Consider the following 22,090-nt stretch of genomic DNA (forward strand, 5'->3'; position numbering starts at 1 on the left):
AACATTTCATAAGAAACACCCAATTCCTCTTCTGATAATTCTTTTTTTTAAAAATGTTTATTTCTTTTGGAGGGAGGGAGAGAGAGAGAGAGAGAGGCAGAGAGAGAAGGAGACAGAAGATCCGAAGTGGGCTCCGTGCTGAAAACAGCAAGCCCGATGTGGGATCGAACTCATGAACCGCAAGATCACCATCTGAACTGAAGTCTGATGGTCAACTAACTGAGCCACCCAGGTGCCCCTGATAATTTTGTATCTAGAAATCCCACCCCCCTCGTCCACCCAGGAATCTGAGAGGCTGGCACCCTCCAGATTTCTCCAGGATATAAGCTTCCTCCCAGATGTGTGTAATTGGCCTAATGAATGTTTTTGGCATATACCTCCTCCTTGTTTTTACCTCAGACCTACACATCATTGTTTTTTCACGAGTCTGCTTTAAGCCTTCTTGGTGACAGCTCTACATTTGCTGGGCTTTACTTAAGGCACTGACCCTGTGTCTTAAAATCTAGTCTACTTTGTTGAGTGCCTTCCATCCATTTACTAATTCCCACTCCATCTCAAGACTCACACAAGTTAGATTTTAAGTCTCGGGTAGCTAAAAAAAAATCTGGAAATCCATGTATTCAGTCAGTCAGGAAATATGTGAGTGTCTGACATACAAATCAGAGTAACAAGCAGAAAAGCAGTATCCTCATTTTAGCAAAATTCTACTTTATCTTGGATATCGTGTATGGTTTATAGTAATATCTCATACATATGGAAAGCATCATCCACTCAGAATATTTGCTCCCTGGAAGGAAAGGTGTTGTAAATCTGTTTGAGCACCTAATTTGTCTTTGCTGAAAAAAAACAAAAAGAAAAGAAAACAGAAAACCCACTACTCCATGATATGATGATAAGTTCATGGGCCACAAGGTGAGAACAGGTCGAATAATAGTTGACTTTCTGTTATTACAGACGACGCCACTTCTGTACCTTAGTCCACTGCCACAGCACTCTGCCTGCTGAAACTAAATTTCCAATCATCTCACATATTTCAGGTTTGAACTTTCTGCAAGGATCAAAGTACCCGCAGCCAATAAGTCCTGGAAAATAAAACAAGATTGAAGGCACAAGCTTACTGAAAGATTACAAGGTACATGTTTATCCCAGTGATAAATCAGTACAAGATCGACTAGGCTGGGTGATGTTAAGCATTTCTCTTTCCATGTTTAGTTTTCAGTATTCATCATGTTGGAGGGTGTATAAGACAGTGTAACGAATAAGCACTCCCACGCGGACCACCAGACTGAGAAACACAACCTTGCCCCAGTACCGTAGAAGCCCCTGTCTGCCTGTCGCTGCCCATAGCCCCATCCTTCCCCCAGAGGCAGTCACTACTCTCACCGAGCAAGATGCCGTGACTTGCTTTTCTTTACAGCGTTGCCCACTTACGGGTTTGATCCTTAGCCTTTTCTGTAACTTCAACTTTGAAATTTAATTTGATAAACTCATATCATATATTCCTTGGTGGGATTTGCTTCTTTTGCTCAACCCATTTCTGGGCTTCAGCCACATTGAAGCACGTAGCTGTGTTTGTTCATATTCATTGCTGCATAATGGCATTAGGCTGTGTGCCTAGACTGCCATGCGTGGATCCACTTTTACCGTCAATAAACACTTGGTTGTCTCAAGGTTTTGGCCAATCATGAACATTGTTCTATAAGCATTCTTGGATGTCTTGTGGCACACATGTGCCAAATCAAGTAACGATGGGTTAAGGGTTTAAATATGGAAGGCAGCAAAACTGTAATGTTTGGAAGAAAACACACAATATCTGCATGACCTCTGGATAGGAAAGGACTTCTTAAATGAAACTCAGAAAGTGCAAATCATAGAGGAAACAAATGATAAACTGTCATATGCCTCAAAATGAAGGGTGGGTGTCCACACATTCTGCTTTACCGGTAATGAGGTCCAGTTATTATCCACAGGGCCTGTCACAATTCATATACCCACCAGTAGGAGGTGAGTGTCTCAGTTCCTGCACATTCTCCCCAATGCCTGATTTTGTCAGGATTTTTCATTTTTGCAAATCAAGTGGGTATAAAATGGTATTTCCTTGGTGTCCTATTTATCTGTCTATCTATCTCTCTCTCTCTCTCTCTATCATCTATCATTTATCTATCTACCTACCTATCTATCTATCTATCTATCTATCTATCTATCTATCTATCTATCTAGAGCATGCATGCATGGGCATGGGATGGGCAAAGAGAGAGGGAAGGAGAGAATCCCAAGCAGACATCACCCTGTCAACATTGAGCACAATACACTGCTTGATTCCACAAATCGTTATATCATGACTTGGGCCAAAAGGGAGTCCAATGCTTAACCAACTGAGCCAACCAAGGCACCCCTCCTTGGTGTTTTAAATTTGCATTTTCCTGAATACTAATGTCTTTCATCTTCACACTTGTTTATTGGCCATTTGTTTTCCTCTTCTTAAAGTGCTTGGTTTTTTGTCCATTTTTCTATTAGGATGATTGCTTTTCTCTGATTAATTCACAGGATTTCTTTTTCAGATTAATCTATGCAGATTACTAACTTTTACATTTTATTACATGTTGAAATTTTTTCTTCCACTTTGGGGCTTGTCTTTTCATGCTTAAATATTGCCTTCTAGATAAAAAAAAGTTCTTAATTTTAATTTAGTCAAACTTGTCATCTCTCTTTATGGCTTATGCTTTGTGAGTCTCATTTTAAAAGCTCTTTCCAGGGGCACCTGGGTGACTCAATGGGTTAAGTGTCTGACTCTTGATTTTAGCTCAGGTCATGAGAGCAAGCCCTGCTTCAGGCTCTGTGTTGACAGCATGGAACCTGCTTGGGATTCTCTCTGTCTTCCATTCTCTCTGACCCTCCTCTGCTCATGTTTTTTTCCCCCTCTCTCTCTCTTAAAATAAATAAGCTTTAAACAAACAAACAAACAAATAAAAAGTTTTTTCCTACCCAGGTGTCATTCAGATATTTTCCCATATTTTCTTCCAAACATTTTATAGCTTTACTTTCTATATTTAGATATTTAACCCATCTGTATTGATTTTATAATTGATGTGAGGTAGGGGTTAATTTTCAATTATTTTCACATATCAATTACTAAAATCCCAGTACTATTTACTAAAAATCAGCCCTTTTCCTCTAATCTACAATACCTACTAAGCCAACTAATGTCCACATATACATGGGTCAGTTTCTTTTATATGTCTTTATATATAAAAATTTTAATGAAAGTTTATATGAGCCCAAATTTGTTATTAAAAATCCCACTTAATTAACATATCAAAGTGCTACATATAGCTTTATATATTACATTGTTATCCTATAATACGTGTGCTGTCATTCATTCGCCCAAATTTCTCTGATTAATCGTGTCATGAAAACTAAAACACAAATGTTTGCTTACTTTAAAATCCAAACTTCAACAAGGTTATTTCTAAATATTCCTGAGTCTTAGAATAGGCTATAAACATGAGTCTTCTTAATATTTAGTCCCTTTCCTGGTATTCAGTTCTCAATTTCAGATACTTAACCCCTACTTCAGACAGAGCCTTTTATCTCTTAAATAAGGGTTTGCATGGCTTATGTCCATTATGTAATATGGTAAAAAAAAAATGTAACACCAAGAATAGTCATACCAAAAATTTTGTCTATTGAAGCATTCGAAGGCAATGTGCAATTAAACACAGTAAACTGTCGTTTTAAACGTTGTGGAATATCATTTCGACCACCTCCAGGGTGGATCATTGCTGCTATGAGCTGCACATCGACAATAGTAGTGAAGTCTCCAGGCTTATCCAAGCTATACATTCCTTCCATTTCCATCATTTGTCTCACGATCTCATTGGTTACCTGAAATGTTTACAGTGATACTTTAGTAACATATCACTATTGTATTCCTGCATGGCTCCTACAAAATAGTACACATGAAATTAGAAGAAAATAGTCAATTCTAATCAATGAAGTGCTTGTGAATGTTGATAGTCACCAGCAAGGTAATTTGATGTAAATGCTACCACTCATGGGGGCACCTGGATGGTTCAGTCTGTTAAGTGTCCAACTCTTGGTTTCAACTCAGGTCATGATCTCATAGCTTTGTGGGTTCAAGCCCCACATAGGGCTCTGTGCTGACAGAGGGGAACCTGCTTGGGATTCTCTTTCTCTCCTTCTCCCTCTGGCCCTCCTCCACTTGTGCTGTCTCTGTCTCTCTCAAAATAAATAAATAAACTTTAAAAACATATTTAAATGCTACCACTCATGAATGAAACCATAAGCTAAACATCTGGAACAAGTTGAGTGTACCCTTCACCACCTTGATAAAATGGATCTCCAAAGAAATCTGAAGAGGCATGTTACAAAATATTTGGTACAATTACAACAGCAGTTGGAGTTACAAGTATCAACATTTCCAATACTTTAAATCAGAATGTGGGATAGTTTTATTCCTGACTCTTGAATTTGACTGAATGTTTTGGGTTTAGATTTTATGTCCTTATCTTCCTTTCTTGCAGACTCTAACACTGCTAACACTTCTTCCTTATTGAAAATTTTTCCTCTGTCAGTTTCAGAGGCGCAATTCTTTCACAGGTTTACCTGTGACCCTGGATACCTCCTGTCACTCTTTCTCCACCAATCCCTCTCATGCAACTATTCTACAGAGTTCCATCATTGGCTTTTTCTCTTCTATTTTAGGGGATGTCATATCCACCCTATACCCTAAAGAATCTCAACTCTGTAACTAGCTTCACATTTCCTTCTAAGTTCCATGCCTGTATACGCAAATTCCTATTAGGTATCTCTGAGTGGATGACAATGCAAGCACCTCAAATATGACGTTCTTTCATTCAACACTGCGTTGATTGTGTTAACGACTATGTTAATGACTACTGTGTGTATGACTGTTGTAGTGTAGACAAAAATTCCTGTCTTCATGGAGTGTACATTCTAGTGGTAGGAGAAAAATATATATATACATGTATGCTAGTATGTATATACGTATGCAAATAAAATGGTATGAGTTTTTGGAGGAAAATAAAGCAGAGAAAGGAAATAGGCAGTGTTTCAGGGTGCAACTGAATATGGAGAGCAAGGGAGGATTCACCTCACATGACATACAACCAAAGAAATATAACCTCATTGCCTGAAGGAGGTGAGACAGCAAACCATTTAGCTATCTAGAGAAAGAATATTCTGAGAGGAGAAAAGAGTAAACATAGAGGCTCTGGGTGAACATTATACCTAGTATCTACAAGGACCAATAAATGTGTTTGGGAAAGAATCATGGGAAGGTGAATCAATTAATGTGGGGTCTTTGGGTCATGGTAAGGATTTTGGCATTTATATTCTACAAGTCTCATGGGAGGATTTTGACCAGAGAACTGTGTCATGACATGATCCATGTTTTAATTGGGTACTGATGTTAGAATAGATTGAGAAGGGCAAAGAAAATGGGGAGACAATGAGAAAGCATTTGTAATGATAGGGAAGAGAGATGGTGACTTGCAATAGGTATTAGCAATGAAGGTAACCAGTAGTGGTAAAATCTTAGCTATAGCTTGAAGATAGAGCACACATGATTCCCTAACAGATTGAATGTGGAGTTTCCATTTCTTGAGATGGAGAGGAATGTTGCAGGAGCAGATTTAGGAAGGAACAGGAATTTGGTTTTGGACATGTTAAGTTTGAGATCCAAGTAGACATCCCTAATTGGTTAAGTAAGTCTGAAATTCAAGAGCTCTTCAGCTTACTCTCTCACCTTCTGCTGAGAAGTCTGTCTTGGATCTGTACTGAATGGGGGAGAAAAAGGGAAAGAAAAAAGAAAAATAAGAGACTTCCCTAGGAAGCTGTGGCCTGAGGATGACACTTGCACAGATTCGCATCCTCCGTATGCATAGCCTAAGTGGACCAGAAACTTTCCAATCTTAGCCTTGCTTGGAGGTGATCCTGACTGAATAAGCGCTTAAGGATCTGGCAGAAGAAAACTCAAAACCTGTCTGGATGAAAGCATATCATCCAGCTTAGGCTTCAAAACACAGTCACAGATAATTTTTCAAGGGTAATGATCTAGCAAGTAGTCAAATTTACTTACAGAAAATAAGACTTGTTCAACACACCCAAGAACTATTAAAACAACAAAGAGCAGAAATAGGACCACATAGACTTCAGATGCTGAAATTAACAGACACATACTTTTAAACAACTATGCTCATGACAACATATATGAAAGAGAAAAGAAACAGTAGTTGAAATTAAAACTCAGTGGATGAATTTGACAGCAGATTAGACAAAGCAGAGAGGAAAATTGGCTAGGTGGAAGACAGAAGAGGAGAAATTATCTAGACCACAAGCATTGGAGAGAGACCACAAGCATTGGAGAGAGAAAAGTCTGGGGTGTACAAAAGAGAAAGAGAAACATACAAAGCATAGAAGAAAGTCTGATATACAATAGGACCCTGAGAAGAAGGGAAATAAAGGGGGACAGAAGTGATTTTTGAAGATATAAGGACTGGGACTTTTGTTGAACTGATGAAAGATACCAAACCACAGATTCATGAGTTGGTCCAGTGAGTCCCAAGCAAATAAGTACAAATAAATATACACCAAGGAACATCATTTTTAAAGAAGAAATTATAGAAAAGTAAAGCAAAGAGAAAGTCTTAAAAGCAGCAAGTGAAGAAAAGGCAGATTAAGTTTAGACATGCCATGATTAAGGGGTAGCTGACGTCTCAACAGCAAAAGAAAAACAGAAAATGGGAAGAATATATTCAACATGATGAAAAAAAAATAACTGCCAATCTAGAGTTTCACACCCAGCAACAATGTCTTTCAAGTAAAGAAGATGAAATGACATCTGCAGACAAAGAATTAGTCATTAAAAGATCCTCTCTAAAGTAGATTCTAAAAGCAGAAGGAATATACCATACACAGGCCTAAGAAGGAAGAATAAATAAAGAGCAAAGAAAGTGGTAAATGTGCCAGTAATGCAAAGGAAGAGTGAATATATAAAAAAGTAAAAATAATGTCTTGTGGGATTATTAAAAAAAAAGAGAGAGGGACACCTGGGTAGCTCACATAGTCGGTTAAGTGTCCGACTTCAGCTCAGGTTATGATCTCATGGTTCATGAGTTCGAGCTCCGCATTGGGCTCTGTACTGGCAGCTCAGAGCCCGGAGCCTGCTTCAGATTCTGTGTCTCCCTCTCTCTCTCTGCCCCTCCCCTGCTCATGCTCTCTCTCTCTGCCTCTCAAAAATGAATAAATGTAAAAAAATGTTTTGTTTTTTTTTTAAGAAGAGAGGGAGACTTAAAATACAAATCGACAATAAAATGATAGGAGAAAGATAAAGGAAATTAAAGTGTTCTAAGGTCATTGGATATATAAGATAGGAATAAAGTGTTTATCTTTAGTTTTCATTATCTGTGTATGCAGGATATACTGTCTAGGGTAACCTTCAGAACACAGAAATTGAGCACAGTGTATGGATAGTAAACAAACACAAGGAAAAAGTCAATCTTCTCAGGAAATTGGAAGAAAGCTGCAATACATCTGTGCTCAGCAAATGTTAAGGAAATGGAGGAATTAGAGGTCCAAGAAAATGAAATAGTCATCTCACAGAGAAGCAGCCTGAATGGAAGCTGAGGTCCATGATGATGATTTAAGTTTATTTATTTATTTGTGTGTGTGTGAGAGAGAGAGAGACAGAGACAGAGACAGAGAGAGAGGGAGAAGGGAAAGGGCAAGGAGAGAGGGAGAGAGAAAGAGAATCCCAAACAGTCTCTGTTAGCACAAAGCCCAATGCTTGGCTCAATCCCACAAACCAGGAGATCATGACCTGAGCTGAAATCAAGAGTCAGATGTTAAACTGACTGAGCCACTCAAGTGCCCCCATGATGATGACTTTAAAATGAAGCCGGAATTGTGTGGTTTTCTCCAGCCAAGTTTAGCTGCATAGGTGCAGATGGGTGGAGAGCAGGCAGAGTTTCAACAAGGCTTTAATGGGGTTAAAGCTTTTACAGGTGAGTAGAGAGTGTATGCTACAGTGATTATAATGATGGGTCCTGGAATTTCAGCTAGGAAAGGAAGGAAGTGAGGAAATGAGAGAAAATGATGGCGGGCACTGTGGATCATGGTAGCTCTATATTGAATCTGGGAAGTGGAGGGGATAGGCTACAAAGAGTGGACATGGTAATCAGAGAACAAAATGCTTGAAACCGAGATAATGAAGGGATCACAGCTCTTGATAATGACAAGGTTTAGGTATGACTGCCTGAATGCCTAATTCACACAGGGTAGAAGACACAATCATCACGGGAGAAACTAAGAGGGCAAGATCACATATGTTGGTATTGGCATCACTCAGACTTATAACAAGCAGGCTGCATAATTTGTAGGGCTTGGGGCAAAATGAAAATGTAAGGTTCTTTGTTCAAAAGTAATTATTAAGAAATTCATACTGGTGGCTACAGAGCATTAAGCCACGTGCAGTGTGAGTCACTGTGTCAGCTCAGTTTCCACACACATGATGCTGGCCCTAGTGAGAGGGAGAGTAACAGTGGTCCAGGAAGGGAAATCTTCAGGGTGTTGTCTGAGGGTCTGAGGTGACAGCAACAAGGGAAGCATGAGGTGGACAGATCCGCCCACAGGGACAGCAAGAAGCAGGGAGGACATCTCCCCACCTCCCGGTCCAGGGGCTCAACTTGACTGAGGAAAGCAGCCTCCCAGGTTTCCATTAGAGTAAGAAGGTAAAGGAAAAGTTCAGAGAGGTTGAGTTTACAAGAATTCGGTCAATGAACTGTGACTTCTAGGAGCACAAAGAAATGTTTCGGGGGGCACCTGGGTGACTCAGTCAGTTAAGCGTCTGACTTCAGCTCAGGTCACGATCTCATGGTTCATGGGATCGAGCCCCACATTGGANGCTTCTAGGAGCACAGAGAAATGTTTCGGGGGGCACCTGGGTGACTCAGTCAGTTAAGCATCTGACTTCAGCTCAGGTCACGATCTCATGGTTCATGGGATCGAGCCCCACATTGGATTCTCTGCTGTCACAGGAGAGCCCACTTCGAATCCTCTGTCTCCCCCTCCCCCTCCCCCACTCACGTATGCACATTATGCTCTCTCTCAATAATAAACAAACATTTAATAATTTTTTTTAATGAAAGGTTTCAGGAGTGTGAAAAGTAGGAAGTGAGGTCAGAGAAGGGTTGTACAGAGGTATTTGAGGGATAGTCTCTGGGTGAGCACAGACCTGGGAATCTGGACCTCCTGGAAGTATCTGAGGTGAACCCAGATAAAAGGCCGGATGGGATGGGTGCTGGTAGGCTCCAGGTAGATGTAAATGATGAGGCAGCGGGCAATGGTGGGAGGGAGGCACTGAGAATCCCACAAGGAACATGCAGAACCCTGACAGCATCAGTGAGATTCTCTGATGGGGAATGACTCGGGTTGACAGATGATCACAAAGGGGACACGTGCATGGCAGAGTTAAAAGGGGAAAAAAAGGCATTTTCTAAATCAGGTATTCCTTGGAGGGAGTATGTAGAATAAGAGGTAACAGAGCAAGAATAAAACCCTGGGGAAAGGAAGAGAGGAGCCAGAAAGGTCACTAAAATCAGGAAGCCAGAGAAACAGGCAGGCATATTGCTGAAAAGCCCACAGGGACCTCAAGAAGGGAGAATGTCAGTTATACCAGAGAAGTCAAACAAGACAGAACTGCTACTAGGGAGGCTTAATAAGATGAAGTCTATTGACACTTTTTATATATAACTAAAAATATTGATTAATTACCATCTATAGGAGATATTTTAGTCATACCTGATCTCCCCATTCATTAATCACCGGCATATTAATATCATCAATAAATACAGTCATTTTTCTGCCTCCTGGTGGCCCATATGTGCTTCCCATTCGCTTATCCACATAGCTTTCAATGGTTCTCTGGAAAGAGGAAATGGCTTGTCTTAAGTGTTAACATTTCAACCCATATTCCTAAAAATGCTGAGCATGTCTCTCAGAGTAGAATTGAATTACTTAATATGCATAAATATCATTACTAAAATAGATATCATAGGGGCTTCTGGGTGGCTCAGTTGGTTGAGCATCAGACTGTTGGCTTCGGCTCAGGTCGTGATCTCATGGTTTGTGAGATGGAGCCCCACATGGAGTTCTGCGCAGACTGCACAGAACCTGCTTGGGATTCTCTGTCTCCCTGTCTCTCTGCCCCTCCCCCACTCACATGCACATGCATGCTCTCTCTCCCTCCCCCTCCTCTGTTTCTCTCTCAAAATAAATAAACTAAAAAAATAGACATTGCAAAATTTCAAAAAAATAAGTTATTAGAATGTTAATCATTGATTTTATGCACAAAGTTCAGCTTCAGCCTCAATATTAGATCAAAATATGCTATTTGGCTTTGGTTTTCATCTTAGCCTTAGGAAAGCCAGTAGCTGAATGCCAGGTGTAGCCCCATTTCCTACACACACATACACACACACCAGCTTTTATATGCAAACACATTTTATTGTAACCACCACTCGAAACACTTAAGATGTTGATTACCTCAGCAAATGATGGGTTTTACCTGAAACATGATTGGTTCTGTGGCAGATGAAAAGTTCAGACTTTTGGATAACTGTACTTCAGGATCATATTTTTTCAAGTAGGCCTTAATCATTACAGTTTTTGCAGTCCCCTGCTCTCCCGTGAGCAAAACAGCCTGCAATAATAGAATAATCGTGGTGAAAGGGGTTGTGTTTGATTTTAAATATCTTATGGTTCTAGAAGCCATTTTTCGTTCTAAAAATTCATATGACTAATTTTTAATTACTCTTTAGAATTAGAGCCACATCCAAATAAATCCTAGATTTATTTATTTCACATTAAAGATTTAAATGTGAAATGTGTACTATATAACTGTGCTGGAAAGAAGTATGGGTAAATATTCACGTGACCATGGGAGAATGAGGGACTTTGTGAGCACATGACAGTTTCCAAACTTAGCAAGCCAGAAGTCAGCAGCTCAGTTGGGGTATATCCTGGGGGTCATTCACCAAACATGTTTCTCTTAAATGACACTGCTTCTGGCCCCTTGTGCTGGAATTTAATTTTTCTATCTGTAGCATGTGAAAAGGGATGTGTTTCATACAGGTTTGTGATCAGCTAAGAAACCATCGAACTTACTTTATATTGTTTTGCAATGGTGTCTATCAAAAAATTTGTTCTAATATTGTCAACATTTGGAACCAAAATTGATGAATATTCTGGAATACTATCAGTTGGATAATAATATGGCTGCAGTTTCTTATTCCAGTGCTCCCAATCACCTAAACAGTAAGTAAAAATTCATCTTAATAAAACTGCACTCTTTGAAAAGTATCTCCCAATATAAAATTGCAAATGTCATAAACATCCAACAGAATCATATGGACACTTAAAACATTTTCCAAAAATATATTAACATATCTGCTTATCTAATATATATGGCATTTGATCACTTAAAGTTGTTTCGCCTCTTTGTAAAGTCAGTTTTTAAATTTCTAAATCACTCATCTGGAGAGATCTGGCCTGAAATGGAATTAGAACTGGCTACTGGTAAAGCCAATGACATGTTTAGTATCTAGTAGGGAACCCTCATTAACTGAAAGGATGGGAAAGACCAAAAAGGGGTTGGTAGATGTAGAATGTTTGCCATGAGAAATGGGAAAAACGAACCTAGCCCTAAAACTAATTAATAAAGTGCTCAGGCTTATTGACTTAAAGTAACTACTAATTTATTAACTGATATTATATAACCAGTAATTTACTGACTCATATTATTGGTATAATAATTATTATTACCACATTTCTTCAATTCTAAAAAAAATTGTATTTACATGTTAGCATATCTGGAACGTGCCTTACAATCTACAAAGCCTTATAATCACCATTGGCTAGGTGAACTGAGTCAGAGATCTTCACATTGTTGGTATTTAAATTAAATTACTTGCATTGTATGGCACTTTTCATTTCAACTGGCATTTTAAATGTCTTTAGAAATATATATTATGATTCAGGGCTGTACCAAAAAAGCTACTGTGTACACAGTATGCATGAAAACAGAGCAGAGGAGCACACATTTGACAGTAGCAAAGAAAATATTCATCACTGGAGGAATAACCTCAATCTCAAATTTCCTTGCAAAATATCAAGTCATATGGTAAGTATAGGTTTAACTTTTAAGACACTGAAAAACGTTTTCCAAAGTGGCTATCCCATTGAGTACTATATGAGAGTCCTGGTTATTCCACACTCTTGCTGATATTTGGTATTACCAATCTTTTCATGGTAGTCATTATAGTGGCTGTGTAATCATAGCCCATTCTAGTTTCGGTTTGCATTTGCTCAGTAACCACTGATGTTGAATATCTTTTCATGTGCTTTTTTCACCATTAAAAAGTCTTCATTGGTGAAGCATCTATTTAATTATAGTGCCCATTTTTAAAAATTTGGCTTGGCTGTCTGCCCCTTATTATGGAATTGTAACAGTCCTTTATGTTTTCTGGATTGAATCAGATACATTTTTTAAAATTTTTAAAATTTTAATTCCAGTATAATTGACATAGAGTGTTATGTTAGTTTCTGGTGTACAATATAGTGATTCCACAGTTCCAGACATCACCCAGTGCTCATCATGACAAGTGCACTCCTTAATCCCCACCATATGTTTCACCCATCCCCCCATCCATCTCCCCTCTGGTAACCATCAGTTTATTCTCTACAGTTAAGAGTCTGTTTCTTGGTTTGTCTTTCTCTTTTTCCCCATCTACTCATTTGTTTTGTTTCTTAAATTCCATGCATGAGTGAAATTATATGGTAATTGTCTTTCTCTAACTTATTTTGCTTAGCATTATACTGTCTAGTTCTATCTGTGTCATTGCAAATGGCAAGATTTCATTCCTTTTTATGGCTGAATAATATTCCATTGTGTATCTATATACCATATCTTCTTTATCCATTCATCTGTCAATGAACACACGGGCTGCTTCCATCATTTATTATAAATAATTCTGCAATAGCACTTTCAACAATAGCCAAATTATGGAAAGCCCAAATGTCCATAAACTGATGAATGGATAAAGAAGATATGGTTTATATATACAATGGAATACTACTTGGCAATGAGAAAGAATAAAATCATGCCATTTGCAGCAACATGGATGGAACTGGAAAGTATTATGCTGAATGAAATATGTCAGTCAAAGAAGGACAGATATAATATGTTTTCACTCATATGTGGATCCTGAGACACTGAACAGAAGACCATGGGGGAAGGGAAGGGAGGAAAAATAGATACAAACAAAGAGGGAGGGAGGCAAACCACAAGAGACTATTAAATACAGATAACAAACTAAAGGTGGGTGGGGGTGGTGGGAAAGAGGGAAATGGGTGATGGACATTGAGGAGGGCACTTGTTGGGATGAGCACTGGATATTGTTTGTAAGCCAATTTGACAATAAATTATATTCATAAATAAATAAATAAATAATGCTGCAATAAACACAGAGTTGCATGTATCCCTTTGAATTAGCGTTTTTATATTTTGAGAGTAAATACCCAGTAGTACGATTGCTGGATCATAGGATAGTTCTGTTTTAAAATTTTTGAGAAACTTCCATACTATTTTCCACAGTGGCTACACTAGTTTACATTCCTATCAAGAGTGCAAGAGGTTTCCCTTTTCTCCACAACCTCACCAACATCTGTTGTTTCTTGTGTTGTTGATTTTAGCCATTCTGATAGGTGTGAGGTGATATCTAATTGTAGTTCTGATTTATATTTCCCTGATGATCAGTGATGTTGAGCATCTTTTCAGGTATCTGTTAGCAATCTATATGTCTTCTTTGGAGAAGTGTCTGTTCATGTCTTCTGCCCATTTTTGAACTGGATTATTTGTTTTTGTGTGTGTTGGGGGTGTAGGTAGGGGGAGGGAACAAAAATTGGAAAGCAATTGATATATTGCTTTCCAGTTTCAATGCAACAGACGCAAATCACGACACCAGTGGAACAGAAATGAGGGCTGGGTGTGGTTTTCTAAGCAGAGTGTCTTCCCCTTGCAGCCGCTGGAAGGAGGCTAAGATGGATGGGGATGGGAAGCCAGGCCAGAGGTGGCCCAGAGCTGGAGGCCTGAGAAACCCAGTGAGTCCAGAAATGTGCAGAGGGCAGAGGACCCTGTTCCCTGCCTCTACCTCCAGGAGAGCCACACTCCTTTAAAACGGGCCTGCTTTCCTCACAAGGAAGAGGTACAAAGAAATAAATATAGTATGGGGACATACTAAAAAGGCCATTAGACCTAAAAAAGACCCCCCAAAATTCAATACAATTCTATAACCAAAACCACCAGCCACAATTAAACCAAACCCACCATAAATTGGAGAAGGCTTTGAAGACAAACCAACAAGGCTAATCACAACAACACTACTTAAAATACAATGTACATCATCATTATTCCCACATGGAATCTAACCATGGCCAATTATCTGAAAAACCATCATTGTACTTCAACTACAAGAATTTAATGACCAACATCCGAAAATCTCACCCACTCATCAAAATCATCAGTGAATCATTCATTGACCTCCCTGCTCCATCCAACATTTCAGCATGATGAAATTTTGGCTCCTTACTAGGAGTCTGCCTGACCCTACAGATTCTGAGAGGCCTATTCCTAGTCATGCACTATACATCAGATACAGCAACTGCCTTCTCATCAGTAACTGGTATTTGTTGTGATGTCAACACACACAAACACACACACACAGGTATTCCTGTGAGTGCGAGGCTCCCAACAATGAGGGACGTAGTGGTAAATGGTATTGATTTATATAAGCCGCCTATTTTTCAGATGTCTTGTTCGTCGTTCAAGCTATGAATAATCGATCCGGAATATATAAACACTACAGCTGTGAAAAATGCGCGTGTACAAATGTGTAGAAATGCAAAGCAGGGTTGATTAATACTGATTGTTACAATCATAAGTCCAAGGCGACTTGGGGTAGAGAAGGCAATAATTTTTTTGATACCATTTTGTGTGAGGGCGCAGATAGCTGTACATAGGGTTGTGATGGCTCCTAAGCATGGTTTTGTTCTGTTCTATAAATGAGTAGAAGTGGATTAATAGGAAAACTCTGGCTACAACTATTGTGCTTGAGTGGAGTAGGGTAGAGATGTCCTTCGATAGCTGATGGTAGGCATGGGGGCAGGCTGACTTACCAGCAGCTGCCAGGAGACACCCTATTAGTGGATTGACCATTAATGTTTCTTTTCTATAAATTCTTATCTCCTGAAATATTTTATTCATGGAAATAAGGTAAGCAGAAACTCTCCATCCGTTTTGCTAGGATTTTCCTTGTGCTGAGACTGCCAATCATGGTTAATTGCAGTGCTTTTATAGAAGAAATGATATTTAGTATAAAAAAGCATCAAAAATATTAATGTGTCTCACCACATTTACTTTTAAGCCCATTTTTGGCTGCTTCATCAGCAGGGAGTGGGCACAATGATAGTTTAATATTTCTTTTTGTGAAATTTCCTGTCTAGCCTTTTGTAAGATTACTACAGGTTAATGAGAGTTGAGGAAGATAATCTTTCTTAAACAGTATAGCATACCTTTCATTACATTACAGACCTAAGTGTTTTATGTCCTGGAGGTAGGCAGAAAGCTGCCCTAGGATTATAGTATTATATGCCATAAAAATTAATGTTTTATTGGTCCCATATTTGTGCAATTTTAAAGAGATGGCTTTCTAGTAAGTAAATCTATGTATATATTAAGAATTGTACTTTCCACAACTGCAATGTGCATTATTTTTTTCAAAGTTTTATCATTGCTATTTATTTTTACTTTTGTTTCTGAACATTCGATATGTGTTTCTTTTGTATGTATGCTTAATTACATGTCTTCCATATACATTATTAAATTTTTACTGTACATTAATTTCTAGAAAAAGCCAATAAATTAAGATTGCTTTCATTTGCTTGATAAAGTAATTGAAAGTGTATTTTTGGCTATTCTGGAGAATACTCCATGTGCACTCAAAAAGAATGTGTGTTTTGTTGTTTTAGGATGCAATGTTTGAATATAGCTATTAAATCCATCTAGTCCAGTGTATCATTTAGAGCCACTGTTCTCTTGTTGACTTTCTGTTTGAATGATCTGTGTATCAATGTTTGTGGAGTACTAAAGTCCCCTACTAGTATTGTATTATTATCAGTTAGTTCCTTCATGCTTGTTAATAAACCGTTTTATGGCTTTGGGTGCTCCCATTTTGGGTGAATAAATATTTACAACTCTTAGATCTTCTTGATGGATAGACCCCCTTCACTATGATATAATTCCCCTCCTTCATCTCTTGTTACAGTCTTTGGTTTAAGATCTAGTTTGTCGGAGTGCCTGGGTGGCTCAGTCGGTTGAGCATCCGACTTCGGCTCAGGTCATGATCTTGTGGTCTGTGAGTTCGAGCCCCATGTCAGGTTCTGTGCTGACAGCTCATAGCCTGGAGCTTGCTTCAGATTCTGTGTCTCCCTCTCTCTCTGCCCCTCCTCTGCTCATGCTTTGTCTCTCTCTCTCAAAAATAAACATTAAAAATTTTTTTTAAAAATAAAATCTAGTTTGTCTGATATGAGTATGGCTACTCTAGCTTTCTTTTGACGTCCATTAGTATGATAGACAGTTCTCCATCCCCTCATTTTCAATCTGCAGATATCTTTAGGTCTAAAATGAGTCTCTTGCAGGCAGTGCATAGATGGGTCTTGTTTGTTTTTTATCAACTCTGCCACCCTCTCTCCTTTGATTGGAGCATTTAGTCCATTTACATTCAAAGTAATTATTGATATGTATTTATCGCCATTTTGTTACTTGTTTTACGGTTGTTTTGTAATTTTTCTCTGATCCTTTCTTCTCTTTCATGACTTGTTGGCTTTATTAAGTGATATATTTGGACTCCTTTCTCTTTATTCGTTGCATATCTATCACTGATTTTTGATTTGCAGTTACCATTAGGCTTGTATATAACACTTCTGCACACAGCAGTCTATAATAACTTGATGGTTGCTTAAGTTTCAGATGATATTTTAAATAATATATTAAAATTCCAATTTTTAATTGTTTGTTGTGAGCATATAGAAATACAACTTATTGTTGTATATTGTCCTTTCATCCTATGACCTTGCTAAACAAATTCACTGGTTCTAATAACTTTTTTGAGGATCCTATACAGATGGTCATATCATTTACAAATAAAGAGAGATGTACTTGTTCTTTTCTAATCTGGAGATGTTTTATTTATATGTATGTTTCTGTTTATTTATTGCCTTACTGCACTGACTAGAACCTCTCGTACAATGTTTGAATGGCAGTGGTGAGAAAGAACATCTCTGTCCTATTCCTAATCTTGGGAAGGAAGTATTCAGAGTTTCACCAATAAGTAAGTATAATGTTATCTTTTCTGTAGATCTCTTTGTCAAAATGATAAAGCTCCTATTCCTAGTTTACTGAGAGTTACATCACGAAAGGGTTAAATTTAGTCAAATGCTTTTGCTGCATCTATTTAGATGACTGATGGTGTGTTTGGTTTTTAGTATGTTAATATGGCAAAATAAATTGATTGCTTTTTCAAGAGTTCAGCCAACCTTCCATTCATAGAATAAATGCTCATTGGACTTAACCTGTTAAAACATTTATTGAGAAATGTGTGTCAGGGCTCCTGACTGGCTCAGTTGGTAGAGCATACAACTCTTTATCTCAGGGTCATGAGTTCAAGCCCCACATTCGGTGTGGAAACTACTTAAAATATAAAAAGGAAAAGGAAAGAAATGTGGGTCAATGTTCCTAAGACATGCTGATCTACAGCCTACTTTTATTATAAGGTGTTTCTCTGGTTTTGATATCAAGATAACATTATTTTTATAAAATGGTCTGGGATATATTTCTTCCTTACAATTTATGTCTTTGAAGCAGTTTTTGTACAATTGGTATTATTTCTTCCTTAAGTATTTGGTAGAATTCACCAGTAAACCCATCTGGGCCTGGAGTTTTCTTTGTAGAAAGGTTTTTAACTATACATTTTAGTGAATCTGGGAATGGATATGTAGGATATCTACTTCTTCTCAATGAGGTTGTATCTTTTTCATCTACATCATCAAATGTACTTGCAAAACATTGTTGCTAGCACTCCCTTCTTATATTTTAATGTTAACAGGGCCTGTGGGGATGTGTCCGCTTTCATTCTGGACAGCAGTAATGTATGTCTTCTCTTTATTTCCCCTGATATCTCTGGTAAGAGATGTATCAATTTTATTGATCTTTTCAAAGAACCATCTTTTGATTGGTGCTGGATTGTAACAGAATTCATAAGTAGATTTAAGGATGCATTTCATTGTTGGTTTGCATTTGGAGTTAGAGCCCCCTTTTATGGACCCAAATCTTTAATAGCATCTAATCACACATAGAATTACTGGTCATTCTGATTAAAGATGCCCAGCTGAAAAACATTCACTTATCTCAGTCTCTTTATAAAGTCCTTTAAAACACAAACTTTCACTTAATCCTTATTTTCAGCATGATTCTTCCACTCACAGATGTGTCTGGTGTCCTCCAAGTCTAGGCAATTCTGTGTTTCACACTTTCTAAACACCAATTCTTCAGTCTTTGGCCAGTGTGAGGTGAGTGCAATTGTCCACCAGTGTGATTTTGGAAAGAGGACCTGGAGGTCTGTTTCTTTTTTTTTAAATTATTATTATTATTTTTTAATATTGTGAAGTTGGTTTCCATATAACACCCAGTGCTCACAAGTGCTCTCCTTTCTTAAACAGACTTACAAGCATCCCTCTGGTTTTTGCCTCTACCTTCACCCCAGTTTCCATTCCTGAGCCCTTGGAAGATGCTGTGACATACACTACATTGTCTTTCAACTCTTCCCACTGCCAGTTTACCTTGCCCAATGTGCCAAATCAAGTGCCACTTACCTTTCTGCTTTCTTGCTTTCAAAATGCTGCTATTGCCATCCAGTCTCCTGTTCTGATGATGCATTAAAACAAAAACAACAAATGCAGGGTGCCTGGGTAGCTAGGTTGGTTAAGTGTCCGACTTTAGCTCAGGTCATGATCTCATGGTTTGTAAGTTTGAGCCCTGTGTCGGGCTCTGTGCTGACAGCTTGGAACCTGGAGTCTGGTTCAGATTCTGTGTCTCCTTCTGTCTCTGCCCTTTCCCTGCTTGTGTCCTCTCTCTCTCTCTCTCTCTCTCAGAAATAATAAACATTTAAACTTTAAAAAATGCTTTTGCTGCTTTGCAGTTTTAGGAAAAATCAGAGGTAAATACAATTTTTAGGAGGCATGCTTTACCTTCTCTGGAGCTAAGAAGAATTGGGAGCTACACTCTGGATAAAGGGCACCAAACTCAAGGGCATTTCTCTTAGAGACAGGGAAGCTGGGCCCTGCCACACGCAGGAGGCTGGGGGCTGAGGGGACAGCACTGGACTGTCCGAGTCTGCTACATGTAAGAAGGACCCCATATGCTTAGTTCATTCTCTAATTATTCTGACATTTCCAACAGGGAAGTTGTAGGATTGATCTACTATTTCATCAAGAAGAATCTATATTCTCTACACTGCTGCCTGTTCTCTTCAAGCATCAAGATGTACATCAAGAGGTATTGCCAACTTATTTATGCAAGATTTCACTTAGGCCACTACAAAAGGAGAAGAAGCCAAGAGTGTCTTGCCAGTTTCCAGCAAGGTCAATATGCAAAATTCTACTATACTTTGCATCTATGCCTTTAAAAAATTGTATTAGCAGTTGTGCTATTTATAATTGGTTTAATATTCCCCCATTGAAGAGTTTATGAAAGCTTATATTTTTCTCATTTAAAAAGAGGTCATCTTATTTCAAGTATGTATAAGTCACAGTACTTACCATAATCAGTAACATAAAACTCATACATGGTCTGATTCGTGCCTTTAGGTATTTCTGGTAAGTCTAACTTGCTTTGATGATTTCGTAAAAAGGCCTCAAGCTTTTCTCTGCTGTCCAATTCCAAAAGGGCTCCTAAACTCCACATTAGGCCAAACACAAATAATTTATGAAGATGTTCGACACAAGAAACACCACCTTCTTCTTTGGAGGGAATTAAACCTTCCAGTAGAGTGAGAGACTGAAAAATATTTGAAACATAATGAAATAAACTTTGGTGTTAAAATTTTGGAAATAAAAAAATGTTTAAAAATATTTATTTATTTTTGAAAGACAGAGTGTCGGGGGGGAGGGGCAAAGAGAGAGGGAGACACAGAATCCAAAGCAGGTTCCAGGCTCTGAGCTGTCAGTATAGAGACCAACACAGGACTCAAACCCACAAACCATGAGATCATAACCTGAGCTGAAGTCAGATGCTTAACCAACTGACCCACCCAGGTGCCCCTGAAATAAAAATTTTTAAATGACAATAAATTTAAAAGAAGGAAGAAAGGAGGGAAGAGAAAAACATATCTCCGGATGTTGCTTGATCACTGTCTAATAGCAAACAGCATTTAGAGGAAGGTCATCCTGGTTTAAAAAGGCTGCAAGGACTAGCAGAAAAGATGCCAAAATGGAAACTGGAAGGTGTAGTTTCTGTCCCCAGCTCATGTCACTCGCCTCACTGAGCTTATTTCCTGATCTGAAAAGTAAAGGGCCTAAACTAGATGTTTACTTCCTTCTCCTTCTCCTCCTTTTTATTTAGACTAGATGTTTTGTAAGGTAGTTTCTGGATCTAAAGTTTAGTTACTCCAGGGGCGCCTGGGTGGCCCAGTCTGTTAGGCATCTGACTTCAGCTCAGGTCATGATCTCACAGTTCATGGGTTTGAGCCCTGCACTGGACTCTGTGCTGACAGCTCAGAGTCTGAGGTCTGCTTCAGATTCTGTGTCTCCCTCTCTCTGCCCCTCCCCTGCTTGTGTGTGCTCCCTCTCTCTCAAAAATAAACATTTAAAAAAAATTTTAATTTCCTACATCAGAGATTTTATTTCTCTTTACCTTTTTGCAGGACTCAGCAGACTGTGGCCCCAGGCACCAGCCACCTTCTTAGCAAATAAAGTTTCACTGAAACACAGTCACACTCATTCATGTAGTCATTGTGTCTGGTTGTCTTTGCAATACAACAGTGGATGTCAGTGGTTGAGACAGACAGTTGTGCAAATATGTGCCTAAATATTTGCTACCTGCTCATTTATGGAAGTGTGCCACCCTTCATCCAGCATCATAAAGAAATGTATCTCCAGTAAGACATCCTCAGTCTTTCAAAACAAAATTAATTCACTTCATTTCCTCATTCACACACTGTCTGGCCCTCAGATTGTAACACTTCTGTTATGCATTTTAAAGTAATTGCTAAACAATTCATTGATTTGGGCCTCATGTATTAATTACTTCTAACCTACCATCCTCACTGACCAGCATCCTTTATTAAACTAAGAGAAAATCAAGGCACCAGATTGGATACTGACAGGTCACCTACAGCCTAGAAGCAGGAGAGCCTTTCAAAATCTATGATTAGTTCTGTTTTCTCCAAAGACTGTTAAGAAAAGCTGAATGTTTGGTGCATCTCCTCTGGAAAACAGTGTGGAGGCTCCTCAAAAAAATTAACAATAGAACTCCCCTATGACCCAGCAATAGCACTGCTAGGAATTTACCCAAGGGATACAGGAGAGCTGATGCATAGGGGCACATGGACCCCAATGTTCATAGCAGCACTCTCAACAATAGCTAAAACATGGAAAGAGCCTAAGTGTCCATCAATGGACGAATGGATCAAGAAGATGTGGTTTATCTGTACGATGGAATACTACATGGCAATGAGAAAGAATGAAATCTGGCCATGTGTAGCAACATGGATGGACCTTGAGGGTATTATGCTGAGCAAAATAAGTCAGGGACAGAAGGACAGATACCATATGTTTGCACGTATAGGAAGATTAGGAGGAAATTAACGGAGGACCATGGGGGGGAAGAAGGGGGGAAATAGTGGGGGAGAAGGAGAGAGGCAAACCATGCGAGACTCTT

The 22,090-nt window shown here is 38.7% G+C and overlaps 1 protein-coding gene across 1 annotated transcript in view; it reads right to left on the minus strand.

Annotated features, from left to right (window-relative positions):
* Positions 1–22,090, minus strand: part of DNAH8 (dynein axonemal heavy chain 8) — a 223,098-nt gene that overhangs the window by 60,144 nt on the left and 140,864 nt on the right. Inside the window, exons 49-54 of the mRNA XM_077754815.1 lie at positions 19,972–20,209; positions 11,206–11,348; positions 10,607–10,741; positions 9,841–9,963; positions 3,672–3,885; positions 973–1,082 (exon numbers count right to left, since the gene is read on the minus strand). Of these exons, the coding sequence (XP_077610941.1) occupies positions 973–1,082; positions 3,672–3,885; positions 9,841–9,963; positions 10,607–10,741; positions 11,206–11,348; positions 19,972–20,209 (963 nt within the window). The remainder of the gene's footprint in view (positions 1–972; positions 1,083–3,671; positions 3,886–9,840; positions 9,964–10,606; positions 10,742–11,205; positions 11,349–19,971; positions 20,210–22,090) is intronic.

Source organism: Crocuta crocuta, unplaced genomic scaffold (assembly GCF_008692635.1).
Source record: "Crocuta crocuta isolate KB4526 unplaced genomic scaffold, BGI_CrCroc_1.0 scaffold132, whole genome shotgun sequence".
In the NCBI taxonomy this organism is placed as follows: domain Eukaryota; kingdom Metazoa; phylum Chordata; class Mammalia; order Carnivora; family Hyaenidae; genus Crocuta; species Crocuta crocuta.